Below are 15,631 nucleotides of genomic sequence, written 5' to 3'. Positions count from 1 at the left end.
AGCCCTCCCGGCCTGGTTCTCCTTCCCGGCCTGCCTGCGGTCAGAGTGACAGCGGCCCTCAAATAAATAGGTATTTTATCCCGAAAGGCCTTTATTAATGAGCAAAGAGAGAAAGGCCAGAGTCAAGTCAGCCTTGGGCTTGAACTTCGGCGGGGAAGAAGTAATCACAGCTCCATGTAGTTCAGGTAACAAAACCAGGCCTTACTAAACCGTTTGGTGCTAAACGCGACCGAGCATCCTCCTTGCATGCCGTGAATTAGACCCGCTTCCAAGCAGGAGACATCTCCATGCATTGGGTCCTACAGCGAGTGCCTTGTCTTCCCTAAGTGATTTCACAAGATTCTGCAAAGCTATAGTAAGCCAAAGCAAGTTGTAAGGGGTTTACTCCACCACTATCTTCTATTACATTGGAACCTACTTAGAACCATAACCTCATGAAATGGCGATACTCTTTTCACACCCCAATCCTACTAGTTAAATAAAAACCAAGGAAATTCTCTGTGTTACGCTGTCCTGAGTTCATCTTCCAGGACGCACAAATCAACAACATCACCTACTCTAAGTGACCAGTGTCTCTTTTTCTTCTTTCAGATGACTGCATTAGGAACAAGATAAACGGAGCAAAGTCATACTTTACAGTCAGCTTAAGTAATCGAGCTTGTAATTTGTCATTTCTCACAAAAACAGTGTTTGGCCACTTTATTCCCCCTTGACCCCACTTCATAAAGTGAGATGTTTTACAAAACATAAACAAAGCCAATACCACAGAACTAGAACAATTAGACTTTTTGAACATCACCACCACCATGTAATTTGCTACTCCATTGCATTAGGATCTCTCACTCCTGAAGTGATTTTATTAGAGAAATACCTCTCAAAATTACTGTTTCCTTAAATTCCAAGGACTTCGAATGGAAAAAGATGTAAATTAGTTCCCTATGGTTTAAAGGTTCCCTTTAAGTAAAACTTAGTTACTATTCTAGCCATGCAGTCCTGAGTACAGCAATGATTTTCTTTCGTGTAGAATTAAGCAGTTTAAAAAAAAAAACAAACCAAAACAAACCCGCAAAAAATCACTCACTCCAAATTACACCACCTTCCCCCTTAGAACAGCGTAGTATCAAGGTCTATCTGCCTACCACTAAGAAAATTATCTAATACTCTAAATAAAGCCCAAGTTCAAAATATTATGCATATTCTTTCCGAATTATACCACATCCCATGACCTTTGATTCTCTGTAGGGCTTAAGTATATCAGGGAGCTTTAGGACTCATTTCTTAACACTGTAAAAACTGTCTTGCTCACCTACCAACTTGGTGGCACATCAGAATGATTGACTGACAATAAACCATTAGACTGTGGTATAGACCTACCCCTCTTGTTTCACACAAAGTGTGGAGCAATTAAATATTACCACAGAAATGATGACGGGGCTATGAAATCATCCCTTAGAGAGACAGCCTGAGGAAAGGACTCTCACAGGGAAGTTAAAACTGGTCATAATTTTGAAGCTTTTTGTCATAAAAGGAGACTATGTACTAATGTAAGGTGCTAAGATAGCCTAGTGGCAGCATTCTCGTCTTTCTCAAGGCAGACTTCTATTTGTTCCCAAGCTAAAGAGGTACCACCATTTAATAATAAACCACACATTCTAACAATTCAAACAGTTGACCTTCCTACAAGCACTGACTGGGGCAGCCTGGTACAAGATGACATGCAGAACATCTGACAAGCGTACTAACTTCACGTTGCCACCCATTTACAATGTTGGTCCGTAATGACATGAAGTAAACCCAACACCACTTCTGAAGTACACGCTTCAGTAAAAATACCCCGTGTGTGGCAATGATTGTCCTCCTAATGGGGTGGGGGGAAGTGAGCAAAACGCCCTCAATATTTATACCAGTTATCAGGTATCTGAAGGAAAGCACTTCCCTTACTCAGGGCACAACAGTTTCTGTGCAGTGCACGGAACAGTTACTGCATTTAAATTATTATGGAAGACCCTCTTTTTTCACTTCCCTTAACCAGCTGTAAAATTAGTAAAATTCTACAGTTGAAAGTTGTTCAGTTATTTAAAAAACAATCAAACAAACCCAAATCCACAAAGCACATTCCCTCAAACCTTAAAACAATTTTTTGTTTGTCCCATTGTTACCATCTTGGGAGTGAGACAGCATGATTTATTTGAAACTTGCTTTGGTTTCAAGTACCCTTCATAGGGTGTTTGCTAATCAACTGTTTCTTATGCAGGAAGCAACTAAGCTACTGCAGTTCATGCTAGCCATTTTCTGAAGTACCCACCTGCATTTTTTCATATAGAAATCTCCTTTAAATATCTATATAACATTAGAAAGCTGAATGAATATGTATAAATATTCTAAATTGAAGATGTAGCAACATAAAGCCTCCAGTTTCAGGTCCTAGCTGTTCACTTTCTCTAGAAGAATAATCAGAGCATGGATTTTTTTTTTTTTTCCAGAGTAAATTACTCAAAAAGTGATCTGGAGTAAGTCTTAATGAACTGTTTGGACACAGCTTTTATTTCTGACATTGGGAAACAAAATTTCATTAATGGCATGCTTCAGAAATTCTTATTTACCTAATGATAACATAAAACATCAGAAGACAGACATTGGAAAGAACAGATCAATTAGTTTATACACTGCTTTCTGCAGACTAACTCAGACTTTGTATTTTCTTCATTAGTTATGGCTGGCTAACACATAACCTGTCAGGCTGCTCCCATATGTGCTTAGCCTTACGTACAAGCAGAGATCCAGCTATCGCTCCCAGTTCATTATTAACACTTTTAACAATCAGACTGCTTAAAAAAATACCCATAAAATCTGCAAATGGTAACTTAAATGGCTGCAGACCATATTATTTCTGCTGAAAAAAAGTACGTATTTTTATCCTATTTCTTTTGTGGTAAATTTTGTTTCTATATAATCTGAATGACTCTATACATGTTACAAATGTGTTGACGCATACACCCACACAGTAATATTCAAGCATCTAGTTCTGCACCTGTAAAAGTTGTGATGCATAAATTCTCTTTTCATTACTGCACCTTTACAGTTGATCTTGCAAGTTGGAAAATACTTTAGCACAATTCAAGGGATAAAGTAATTACATTACATTCTCATTTTGCTTTGTAAATCCTGTTGATTTTTACTGATGGTGATATAAAGGCATTTAGTTTTCAGTAAGTTATTACTTCCCTTATTTCTAACAATATTTCAGGGCTGAAAAAGTGCAATTTCTAGGGCTGCAAAAATAACACAAGTAATAGAAAACAAGTTCTTAAGACACAAAGACCAAGAGGGTCAAGAACTGAGATTCCCAAGTAGATCACAATTCACACCTGAAATGGAAGACTGTTCTGCCTCTTTGTGAAAGTACATGATCTTTTACACCAGATAAAACCATTTTTGGAAGTTACTTAACATTTAAACAACATTCCAAAGTGAAGAAAAGAATCCTGCCTGCTCAGAATTTAAATTATTTAAAAGAAGGTCCAACTTGAGTTGATCGTGGCTGATACGTATGTGGAAATTTCTGATAAAGATAAAAATCGATAAAGATCCTGAAATCTCAGCTTTAGGCAGATAAACAAGCTATGATTAAAAAGACACACAGACACCTTCCCCCAAAACAGTGGCCTTCAAATTTTATTCCTTTGCCTTTTTCAAGCTGTCATTATAACTTTACATTTTGTACAGTACTTTGTGTACAAAGATTTCGTGTATCAAGGGAAAGAACTACCTGTATTAAGATTCCATGTATTACAATATTAGGACTGTTGCATTTGCACCCATGATATTTAAAAAATCTTTCAGACAAACCATGTAGAAATAAGTATGCAAAAACTGCAAACAAAAACATTTAAGTAGCCAAAATTAAAAAGACCTTTGTGTGAATCACACAGTCTTGCTTGGTTTCTACTAGGCTATTGCTGCCAAGTAGTCCTTAACCTCAGTTGGAGTAAGCCTCCTAAACCCAGCTTCATTACAGATGCCAACTTCAATGTTGTCTTCTGTCATTTGCCCTTCAAAGCTCTCCTATTAAAGAAAAGATAGTTCAATTAATCGTATCAATGATGTCATAACAGTAAAAAATTTATTTCTTAAATATTTTGCTAACCTTTAGTGTTAAGATAGCTGTATGAATGGCATCTTCAAGCTCCAAATCTTCATTGTATCTGTAAGAAGTTCATGTATTTCAGCATGGGACAAAGATCTTTCCAAATCCTAATAATCCTGGTGTCTCTAAAAATCCAAATACTACTAAAATCTTCCTATTTCTCATACAACTATTACTTGTGAGCACTATGATATTAGTAGTCAAAGTTATTATTTGTAAAAAAAAAAAAAAATAATCACTACTTTTCCTACTGACACTATACAGAATGGTATTTCTGCAAATATGTTGAATATAATGTTTATTGCACTGAAATAATTATCCATAAACACAAAAGTTGGAGTTTAAATAAAGCAAATTTCCCTGTGCATGTGTAAATAAGTAAACTGGAAGCATCATATCTTAAGTATTTTAAAACTTTGTTCTGATAATCTAGAAGTGTGCATTTTTTATCTGTCCGTTTTACATGGAACCTGAAAAAAAACCAGATCGCGTCCTTTCAGAAAAGTATGAAATACATTACCTTTTCTCCAGGAATGTCTTGCCATTGACATAATTTTTTCCCATCGCTGTTGCTTTCCACGCAAAGTAAGCTCCCTGTAAAAGCAACGATCTATTGAATTGTTTTGTGTAACTTAGTCAAACATGACATATTCAATTACTTGGTAAAAAGTACAGAAGCAATTACGAAAATACTGAATGTTCTGAGAATATAGAAGACTATTTTGGATCACAGTCAAATAATTTGATATGGAAACATATGCTGTGAAAATGTACAAAACATTTGCATAGGGCCCCACCTATTTTCATCCTCCCACTACTTTGAAAGATCAACTTAGTAAGTCATTAGCATAGTTTTGATTTGGGATTTCTTAAACAGAAGTAGTATGTTTGCCCTTGAAGATGAACACAGATCTTTCCTGAGGTTCACTTCATATATTCCTCTTGTTGTAAATCAGCCATCTGATTTATCTTAACTACTAATAGGATATTTAGCCATCACTTCTAGTCTCTCCTCTGGCATGAAGACCATCAGCAGTTACACCTCTGTCAAGCTGCCTTAACACAAGGCATCTGCATTTTGCTTTTTACATTTGAGCATCAGATAGTAATTAAAATTTCTGAAGCTTATCAATGGTCGCTATAGTGACCACATTTTTCTTTTTAAGTAAAGTATTACAACTCACATGTACATCAAAGGGCAGGTTTTCGGAAGTGCAGTGCAAACACAGCAAATAAACTCACTTAACCACTATCATTAAATACTAAAGCATATGCATTACATTTCACAATGCAACAGATTTTGGCTTAACTTCCATCCAGTTTAGGGAACAACTATTTGAGCAGCATAAGCAGTCAATTTTATTTTCCTGGTGCCTGCTGCAGAATGCCACTCTTGCTGGCACTACCAACTAGGTGGGAAGGCATGAAAAGGGATGGTGATCTCCCTCAAAAACAGCTGCCATCCCTCAAGCAGTGCAGCAACATGTAGGCACAGAATGACCCAGGCACTTGCTAAAATGGCTCACTGACTTCTGAAGCTATGTTAAGGGATCTTTTGTTCTAGCTCTGCATTCTTCTCATCACAGAAAGTATTTCATGAGCATATATAAACTTTTACATGTTTTACAGAAGCAGTAGAATTTACAAAAGTAATATACTTACAGATGGATCCGACTGAAATAAATAGGGCCGCCCTTCATTCCAGCCACATATTAGCAGCGATACACCAAACGGACGAACACCACTACAAGCAAAAAGAAAAACAAACTAAAAAAATCACAGTTGATACATGAAATTTATTTAGTGAAAGCCAAACGTGACTAAATTATTTTGGATGTGTTAACCTTCCCCCAAACGCTTCCCACCAGCCCAGAGCTGTGGTCAGGAATGACTACTCAACCAACAGTACAAAAACAAAAGCATGCTGCCTTGTCCGAGATGTTTGTTTGCAAGATACGAAGATCCTATCTCACCTGCTGCCAGTCAGTGCTCCTCCCCCCAGCCTACTTTCTGTGGACATTCTCCACTGAAAAACTAACTGCCTTTTTGATGCAAAAAATTCAATCACCAGGTAGTTGTCCCTCCTTACATTTAAACAACATAATCTTTCTAAGCAACTTCAACATTCAGAAAACCACATACCCAGATTGCGTGTATTCCTGCATCACAGAAGCGATTCTCTGTACTAGCTGAGCTGTTGGAATGGGCTCATGATAAACCAAGTAATATTGCTGGGCCAGCTTCCGAGCTCTGTGCACAAGTACTCTAAAAACAAAATTAGTATGTCAAACAAATTCCAACTAGTTGCTACAACTAGAACTGAAAATTCCTAACAAACATTATGCTAAGGAGTTATACACCTGGCATAACATATGTAAGAAAACATACAGACTGTGCTGGATTATCTTTATCAACCAAGTAATTTCTGAAACACTTAAACTGAAACTAAGGTTGAATTATACTGCTGTTCATATCCCACTCATTCTTTAGATAGAAGGTTATTTGATAAGGTATTGAATATATTAAGAACTTAGTGGATTTCCTATACAGTGTAATACAATACAATATTATGCCAAACACTTAGAAAGAAACAGCTGATTTCTATCTGTTTCTTACAGTTCTTGTATAAAATGCATCTAAATGGTGACCGGACAAAATTTTTTAATACCTGTAATCTGGACCCATACCGCTGTACACTAAACCTATGTGTTTGGTAATTGGTTCTACTTTGTGGACACTCCTTTCATCGTAAAGAATGGATTTCTGTTTCTTCTCAGTTGCCAACACCACTCCATTTGCAGCTGGAAAGGAACAAGATTTTTTTTTTTTTAATTAAAATGAAAGTATGGAAAGTAGTCAAAACACAGAATAAGTTTATCACACTGCAAAGAATTTTGCTCCTTCCTTTTTTAAAAAAACCTTCAAGTTTACAATCATGTTAAACAGAGATACTTTGACAAATCCACCCAACACATCGTTTCTCATTTTAAATAATCATACAACTCCCATAATCCCATTCTAAAGATTCTAAAGCACATAGTAATTGAGCAGTTAAAGTAACTTTTTGTGTCATTTCTATATGTATCAACACACAGCTGCAGTTATTTACTTAAGAGACAGGAACACTCAAAAAATCCCAGATGTCTGCTTCTACCAGCTGAGTGTCTCCAAAATCAACCAAGCAATTTTCTTCTCCTAGCATGGAGCTCTATGCTCCCCTTTGTTCTTTATAAACAATTACTGAGTTGCAGAAAAAAAAAAAAAAAAAAAGGAAGTATTAAACCCACTAAAACATGTGAAAATACACTGAAAGAAAAATAAAATATGTAACAGAATGCAAGATGAAGAAAGACCCAGTGCACAGTCCAAACTATTTTAGTTCTCTCAAATGATACTCAGAATCCTGAATCCTTCACTAAAGTAGTTAACTTCTGAACATACCTTTAATCCCAACCGATGGAGCTCCTGCAGCCACTGCAGCCAAAGCATATTCAATCTGAACAAGCTTTCCAGAAGGACTAAAAAGGAAAACGCAAAAGTAAGCCTAACATAATTCTGATAGTCTGAAATCTTTCCTACAACAATCTGATGTTAACTTGCTTTTTTAAGCCTCTTGTTGTTGTTTAACCCCAGTTTGCAACAAAGCATCATGCAGCTGCTCGCTCATTCTCCCCCTGCAGCCCCAGTGGGATGGGGGAGAGAACTGGGGGAAAAAAAAAAAGTAAACCCCATGGGTTGAGATAAAGACAGTTTAGTAAGACAGTAGAGGAAAATAATAATAAATAATAATTATAATAATAAACAATAAATGATAATAATAAATAATAATAACAATAATGCATCACAGACTATACAAAACAAGTGATGCACAATGCAATTGCTCACCATCCACTGACCAATGCCCAGCCTGTCCCCGAGCAGCGATCACTGCCCCCCAGCTAACTCCTCCCAGTTTATATACTAAGCATGACATCATACGGTATGGAATAGCTCTTTGGCCAGTTGGAGTCAGCTGTCCTGGCTGTGTCCGCTCCGAGCTCCTTGTGCACCTGGCAGAGCATGGGAAGCTGAGAAGTCCTTGACTAATCTAAGCACTACTTAGCAACAACTAAAACATAGGTGTTATCAACATTCTTCTCATCCTACAACCAAAACACAGCGCTACGCCAGCTACTAGGAAGAAAACTGACTCTATACCAGCTGAAACCAGGACACCTCTTTACACCTAGCACCAGCATATTCTAATCAGAATTAAAAAAAAAAACAAACAAAAAACCAAAACAAAAAAGCCCCAAAACCATAAGTCTGAAGATTCATAACCGCTTCTAAAAGAACTGGACTGGTTCAGCGCAGAACTCACTGCTGTACAGCACTGCTGGGATACTCACGCAGCACCTGCCTACAACTCTGATGAAAGCTAACACGTCTTGGACAGGGAGCAGTGACTGGGATGCAGGCTGAAGGAGGACAAGTCCGTTCTCCAACTTTATACCAGTTTAAGTAAGTATTCCATTCAGTGGGAAAAATCTTCAAAGTGCATCATGACTTTCTACTGAAATGCCATCATACATGTGGTTTGCAGAAGTTTAAGATGCTGATGTTTCACTGCTAAAAGGTACGAGCAAAATACAGCTACTCTTTTTGACTTATAAACACACATCAGGTCAATGGCACAAGGTAGAAACAGCTCCCATTCCATCCCCAGGTATTCCTGCATTTTATTTTAATGATCCATGTCCTTCTGGTAATGGATGCAGCATTATCAGAACAGAGCAGCAGGTGTCAGGCTGACAAAGTAACTCATCCAGAATGAGGGAGATCAAGGGGTCCATTCTTGATTCCCAGGGAAAAGGACAACACAGAGCCAGTCACTCATTGGACAAGTGATTTTGCAAATGGGATCTATTCTCTGGGCTGTATTTCAGACACTGCTGTTTTAACAGATGCAGAAGTAAAATAGAAAGTTATGTAACTCAGTGCTTAGAGGAGTTAAAAAAACAAAGCAAGGAAAAATCAATTAGTGTGGTTACTTATACACGAGTAAACAGTGTATAAAAGTAACAAAGTAACAATTCTAGCTTCTCTGCTACAAAATACTAACAAACCTGGACAATAGTTTCCTATGCCAGCAATTAAAATATTTAAAAAGTAAGCTCAAACTAAAATAAATAATACTCAGTACAAGGAGCAGGTGAATAAGGGAAAGCATAAGTAGGTGTATTCTCTTCTGCGTGAGTAGGAAATCAAATGGCATTAGGTTTCAGAGCACATAGGACACCATTTCCTATTGCTAATAAAGAATTCAACCCACATGAGTAAAGCAGGCATGTTTGGCTGCATCCATCCACTAGGAAGATTCTTTTCCTAGTTTTAGATTGTGAACTGCTTCATTTGCTTAACTGCAACAAGTCTTTAGTAACCTACTTTGCAATTACACAGCATTACTCTCCTCCGAGATTAAGAGGACACTTTACCAAAAGCAGCACAAAGATTCTTGCATTGAGGTTTTCTTTTTATATGCATCATTCTAGATAGCTTAATAATTTCATTTAAAAAAAAAAAAAGGAAAGTAATTTCATTTTCTCTGAATTAATCTTAAGTGTACGTATTAGAGGAACACTTTAACAGATACCACTCCAATAGCATCTTCATTCTGTGCATATCTAAGCTGTACATCTAAGCTGCTCATCACACAAAGCACAAGACCACAGCCTGCAAAGTACAGCAGGAAGGGAAATAAACTATCTGAAACTCATCTAAGGCTTCCTTCATTCCCACATGTACAAAGTTTGTTTTGAAGCAAGCTCTCAAGATACCATAGCTCAGCTATCATCACGCATTTCCAGTTAGCTCAGAATCACTACTTGAAGCGCGTGCGTGGGCAGGGGGGATGACCCTAAATTTGCTAAACCCTTTTACCAAGCACTCGCTGTGAGGCAGCACCAGTGACGAGACAGGCCTTAGGTTGGCCCCACAGTGACCCTACCTTACAGCAACGGGAGAAGACATAAGCAGCAACTGCGCTTCGGCCCGAGATCACCAAGAGAAATCAGGTAGGAGCCGGGACTCCCACCTCAGCCCCTGCCTCTATCCCCAGCCGCGCCTGCAGCCGTTCAGCTCACCAAGGCTCCTGGCAGCTCTGTGTGCCCTCCTCGGGCGAAGGCGAAACGGCCTGATCCCCGTCGCCTTGCCCATGCCCACCCCTTCTGCCCCGGTCCACCCCCTCGGCGCTCGCAGGCCCGGCTCCGCGGACCCGCCGAGGACGCGATGACTCTGCAAAGTCCCCACTCCGTCCTGTACCGCCGCCGGAAGACCGCTCCGCGTAGACTGCGCGCCGTCCTCCCCCTCGCCCGCCGGCCTGCCCGCCGGGAGCCCAGGCCTGCAGCCCTCTCCCCCCGAGTACCTGAATGTAGTGAGGGAGAAGCTGTAGCCGCGCTCCGCCATTTTGGAACCAACCCCTCCACTCCCCTCACCAGCTCCCTCTGCGCAGGTGCAGTCGCTCCTCCCGCTTCCTGCACGAGAACCCAGCTGGCGCGCTGATTGGCGAGGAGGTGGTGGATGGGGGAGCATGCCGGGAAGGAGCGCCGGGTCCGCGAGAGACGCGATTGGCGGAGAGGCACGCAGTGAGGCATGCTGGGAGTTGAAGTCTTCGAGCTCCCCGCTCCCTGCACAATCCTCCTGGAGTCCTGGTCGCCGCCCCCGTTATGCTGTGAAATTCAGGGCACTCGGTTTCCCAGAAGGCTCAGCGACGGATGCGCATGCGTAGTGAGCCCTCGGGCGAGCGACCGCCTCCCACTCCTCTGAGGCCTTGGTGGGTCTGTCTGGGGATATGGCGGCTCTGGTGGTGGTCTTCTCTCCGCTGCCGCGGCTCCGCGGTCTCCTTCAGCGCTGCTGGGGGCGGCTGGAGCGCGGCCTCTTGCCGGGTTTTTCCGGGGGCCAGAGCCCGCCCTGGGGTAGGTACCGGCCTATTCTCCTCTCGGCATCGGGGCTGCGGGACTCATTTTTACCGCTGAACTGCTGACGGAGGGGGCTGGAGCAGGAGAGCGCGCAGCCCCGGGGACGGTGAGGGAACGGGGCGGGAGGCGCCGCTGGCCTTTTACCTCCTCGCTTTGGGGGTACCGGTAGCGGCCTTGTATTTCCTCGGCTGCACGCGAAAATGGGGCTTGGCTTTAATGAACTACCTTTTCTTTTTCCTTCAGGACCAGCACTAGCTGTCCAAGCTCCAGCTTTAATTCCACAACCAGTAAACGACACTAGCGAAAGTAACGAGGCGCCAAGCCTGTTAGAGAGCATCTTGTGGATGGCAGCGCCAAAGAAAAGGCGCACCATTGAAGTGAACCGCTGCAGGCGAAGAAATCCCAATAAGCTTATAAAAGTAAAGGTAATAACCAAGTTTCCACGGGCTTGCCACCTTATTCACCACAAGTAATTTTGTTAATGGCAAACAAGCATGCTGGAGTAAGAGTTACACCAATCATTTTTCATCTCACTTATTTTAGAGAATCGTAGTGGTCAATATTGGCTGAAAAAGCTTTCTGAAATTTGTTTATAAGTAAGTCTAAAAGACATTATAATCTTTAAAATACTTTGTAAAAAGTGTATTCATCATGTGACAGTCATCTGTGGTTAAATAAACAGTGACGGTTTAGGTGCAAGCCAACAAAATGTGAATTAGCTAAACAGCTAGTATAAATGGAAAAAGGTCTATAGTTTCTCTGCATCTAATTGAGTTGATAGGTCTGTAGTCTTCTAAATATCAGTAGGCATAATGATTCAGGTATGGACTTCATAGGCTATTTTTAGTAGTAAGCATTTGGCATAGCGATACATTACAGAAAAATGATTTTACATAGAAAATAAATTTTGAAAAGGCAATTGAATTTTTCTGGCATTTCATTTAATATTTTTAGTGGTTTGTGATTGTTCCCTGTTTCTTTTGTTGCTGTTGTTAAAATTACAAAATTTCCTATTTTCCATTGCCTTTTTTAGAGGAATGTGGATGTTTGTCCCGAGTGTGGAAACTTGAAACAGAAACACGTCCTTTGTGGCTATTGTTATGCAAAGGTCAAAGCAGAAACTCGACTGATACGGATGGAAATGCATAAAAAGGAAGGAGGACCACTTAATGCTCCAACTGTAGAGACTGTTGTCCTTTATGATGGAGAAAAGCCCACAGAAAAAGATGAAGGCAAGCGGATCATTGAAAGAGCCAGGAAGCGTCCATCTTGGTTTGTTCAGAATTGATGCTATAGAACTAATGCGAACAAAACCAGTTGCTACAGCAAGAAAGATCATGATTTTCAAGAATGTTTTCCTCATTTTGTTCACTCACTGCTGATACAGAAAACCTATGAACTTTTGGGAAGCCTACTTGAATTGCATGTCACGCCATATGGTTTTGCAGTCTGGTGCTGTTTCTGTAGCACGCAGTGGGAAATGCTTCTTAGTGATACATCATAGCAGTCAACAATTAAAGAGAAATTATGATCTATTTTGGGTTTGGACCTCTGCATACAGTACACTGAATAATTTGTATGCTAATATTTTATGCTGGTTTTGTAAATAACATTTTTTTTAACAAAGCGAAAACATTCACAGGTGAAAAATAAAGTATGTTAAGTTTCCCAGGGAAATCTGCTTTCTGTTTTTGGCTGCCACTCTTTTGGAGGAGGAAAAAAAAAAAAAAGAAAAACAAAAAGGAAAAAAAGTTGGAACCCGGTGTTGTTTAGATACAAAAGATACTTACAAGGAAAGATTCAGTTACCTGTTTATTTCCATGGCTCTTTACAGAATCTGCCTGGGTCTCTCCACAATGCTACTGTTTGAGATACTTAGTGATATTCCTGTTTTTGAGCAAAATAGTGATTGCCATGTAGTTGCACTTTTTCTGTACCAGATTGAAGGTTAAGTGTTTCTGCTGTTTTCAGTATACACAGTAGTTTTCTGTCTTAAAGGGATATGGAAAGCCTTTATTTTCCCTTCAAAGTGCACCTGATTTCTTGAGTGAAATAACGAATTGAAATGTAATGACTGGAAAGCTGTAAATTTGGCAAGGCTCAAAGCCGATTCTTTGTGGCCATTGCCATTAAGTAGGCTGGGTGTTCACTGTGTGCTTGGAAGACCACAAAGAGCAGCGGGAACAGCTCTGCCCTCTGCTGCCCATTGGTACTCTTCAGTGGTGCAGTTCCAGCACCTAGCTGTGGATTTTTGCTTCGGTTTTAGCCACACAGTAGCACTGTTGCCTTTAAGATTAAGACTGTTTTCAGTTTTCGGTTGGGATTTCAATATACAGAGGGTACTGTTTGATATTACGGCTCAGGCAGTCTAATAGCTATTTATGCCAAAAAATGCAAGCCTGCCCCTAACCCTGGCTAGGTTGCCCCTGTGTTCCCTTGGCGAGTGCACCTGTTCCTGTGTCATCCTGTTTCGGGGAGCTATGGTGACAGAGGACTGTTCCCTGGCTTTCTGCAGCTTGGTTTTTAGTGGGTACCCCCCTGTAGCTTGGCTCGTGTCAGGGTCAGAAAGGTGTCAATGTATACAGTAGGAGTATGAAAGTGGAGGACACAGGACCGTGCTTTCCAGAACAGCCTTTGTACATGGCTGAGCCAGTTATGCCTGCTTACAGAGTGGGCTTGCGTATGCTGTAACACTTCACTTGTGCTTTCCTCACCCTGGATGCCATGTTCTGAAAGATAACTGGTAGGAACAGATGTTAGTGGAGATGTTACATTTCCTCTATAGTCTAAGGGAATAATGAAAGCTGATAAGTGTGAATTGATGCCATTTAGTTGACAGTATCCAAGCAAATAAGATAAGTTCTTTTTTGATTTGTCCAAATGGGATTTATTCCAGTTGAATCTGTTTTTCACTTATTCAGAACTGAAGCCAGTGAAAGGCGGCAAGCAGGCTGCAGAGCGGAAGGCTTACTTTTGACAGAGCTGCATGGGATGAGACTGACATATCAGAGGTGCGATTAGCCAAGCAGTAAGACAGATACCTTGTCCCAAGGGGAAGGTGTGTATGTGTTTTAGGGTGAGGTGGGGTTTTTTTGCTTCTTTGTTCACGTGTTATAGGGCCAATTACTGTCTTAGTTGCTTTTTATATATTTGCATTTTTGACAAAGTTTCTGTAGAGAAATAAGCTAAATTAGCCTGGGATGTTGAAAGTCATGGGTTAATTTCTCAGAAACACAGAGGTATTATTTAAAAAAAAAAAAAAAAAAAAAAGACTTTTTCTCTAAACCTGACAGGACATGTGGTTTCTGCTAATTGAATAATAATTATAATTGACAGCATATTGCATTAGTTTATTGAATTATAGTATCAGTGAAGCAATGGAGATGCTTTACAAATAGAGTTCTTGTGAAACATGATTGAAGTTAGGCTGTGCCAACACTAGATGTTTTAAGACACTTGGCAGGTCACAGTTAGGTAACGATTCACTTCCCAGCCATACTGCTTATGTTAGTACTGCATTTGTGCAATCCAGGCAAGAGGAGGTGCTTGATTATGTTTTATAGTGGTTTCTGAGCAATGTGGAGAGGAAAAAAAGTAATTAAAATATCTGCTATTCATGGTCTCTAAAATTGGAAACAACTGTCAAATATTGAAGATTCATATATACAATTGATACAGTACCAGTTTTCCAAAAAAGAAATTATCTTAAGTGAGAGTCAGAACAGTTTAGTTTGAATGACTTTTCCTTCAAAAGAAGAGTAAAAGAAAGCTCACTTCCGTAGCTTCATTTTATTAACACTGACAATATGAAGCTCCATTACTTTTTAAAAAAATAAAAATAAAAAAATTCTGTGATTCCTCTAAAACATGTGCCATAGTCTGTTACTTGAAATAAGCCCTGTTTATATGTAATTTTGAATGAAATATAAATTGCAATAGAGCTGATATATAAACATACACTTTTCAAAACAACATACATTAAAACTAATAAAAAGCAAGGTGGTTGTTACAAATGCTATACTCCAGGACCCATTTAAAACCAAAAATTATGTGCCTCAGGGGAATATCACTTTGATACATTGGGTGTCTGCTAGTAGTTGAAAAAGTCATTCTTTTTCATATGATTAAATACATGTTATGTTTGATTATGTTTTTCTTCTATAAGAATTTTACGTAAAAATTATTTTTATTTTACATTAGAAAGAACCAGGAAGATGATGTAATGTCCTAAACCACAAGGATGCAAGGTGGTAAATTATTTTGTATCATATTGTGATCTGTAGAGATAGAGGTGATCTCTGGCACTGATCAGTTACGATATCCGTAGAGGTTGATAAACCAAGTTTCTCTTTAATATCCCATTTAGTAAGGAAATTTTAATAAAAGGTTTCTGCACAGTCCTCATCTCTTCTGTTGGACACACTATGCCACTAAGAGCTGGCAGTGGATATAAAATATACTTCTTTAAAGCACTAGGTGGCAGAGGAGTGTAGCTTTCTGGTAAGTGTAAAACAAAAGCCAAAAATCA

The 15,631-nt window shown here is 39.7% G+C and overlaps 3 protein-coding genes across 3 annotated transcripts in view; 1 reads left to right on the top strand and 2 right to left on the bottom strand.

The window, feature by feature from the left end:
• Positions 1–14,074, bottom strand: part of CUNH7orf25 (chromosome unknown C7orf25 homolog) — a 17,841-nt gene extending 3,767 nt beyond the window's left edge. The window contains exons 1-2 of the mRNA XM_035893176.1: positions 14,043–14,074; positions 12,860–12,865 (exon numbers count right to left, since the gene is read on the bottom strand). The gene's annotated coding sequence lies outside the window, so the exon portion shown is untranslated. The remainder of the gene's footprint in view (positions 1–12,859; positions 12,866–14,042) is intronic.
• On the bottom strand, positions 2,558–10,678 carry PSMA2 (proteasome 20S subunit alpha 2). Its single transcript, XM_009637626.2, has 8 exons — positions 10,551–10,678; positions 7,589–7,665; positions 6,816–6,948; positions 6,290–6,412; positions 5,810–5,891; positions 4,668–4,741; positions 4,148–4,205; positions 2,558–4,065 (listed from the first exon to the last, which is right to left on the bottom strand). The coding sequence occupies exons 1-8, from the start codon at positions 10,589–10,591 to the stop codon at positions 3,949–3,951; spliced, it is 705 nt and encodes a 234-aa protein (XP_009635921.1). The 5' UTR covers positions 10,592–10,678; the 3' UTR covers positions 2,558–3,948.
• On the top strand, positions 10,911–12,741 carry MRPL32 (mitochondrial ribosomal protein L32). Its single transcript, XM_009637625.2, has 3 exons — positions 10,911–11,100; positions 11,347–11,528; positions 12,137–12,741. Exons 1-3 carry the CDS (start codon positions 10,977–10,979, stop codon positions 12,389–12,391), a joined length of 561 nt encoding a protein of 186 aa, XP_009635920.1. The 5' UTR covers positions 10,911–10,976; the 3' UTR covers positions 12,392–12,741.
• Positions 14,075–15,631: the final 1,557 nt, after the last annotated feature.

The sequence above is a fragment of the Egretta garzetta genome, unplaced genomic scaffold, assembly GCF_000687185.1.
Source record: "Egretta garzetta isolate BGI_Z169 unplaced genomic scaffold, ASM68718v1 scaffold244, whole genome shotgun sequence".
NCBI lineage: Eukaryota > Metazoa > Chordata > Aves > Pelecaniformes > Ardeidae > Egretta > Egretta garzetta.
The sequence above is the reverse complement of the archived record's forward strand: the minus strand, read 5'-3'. Positions and strand labels throughout refer to the sequence as shown.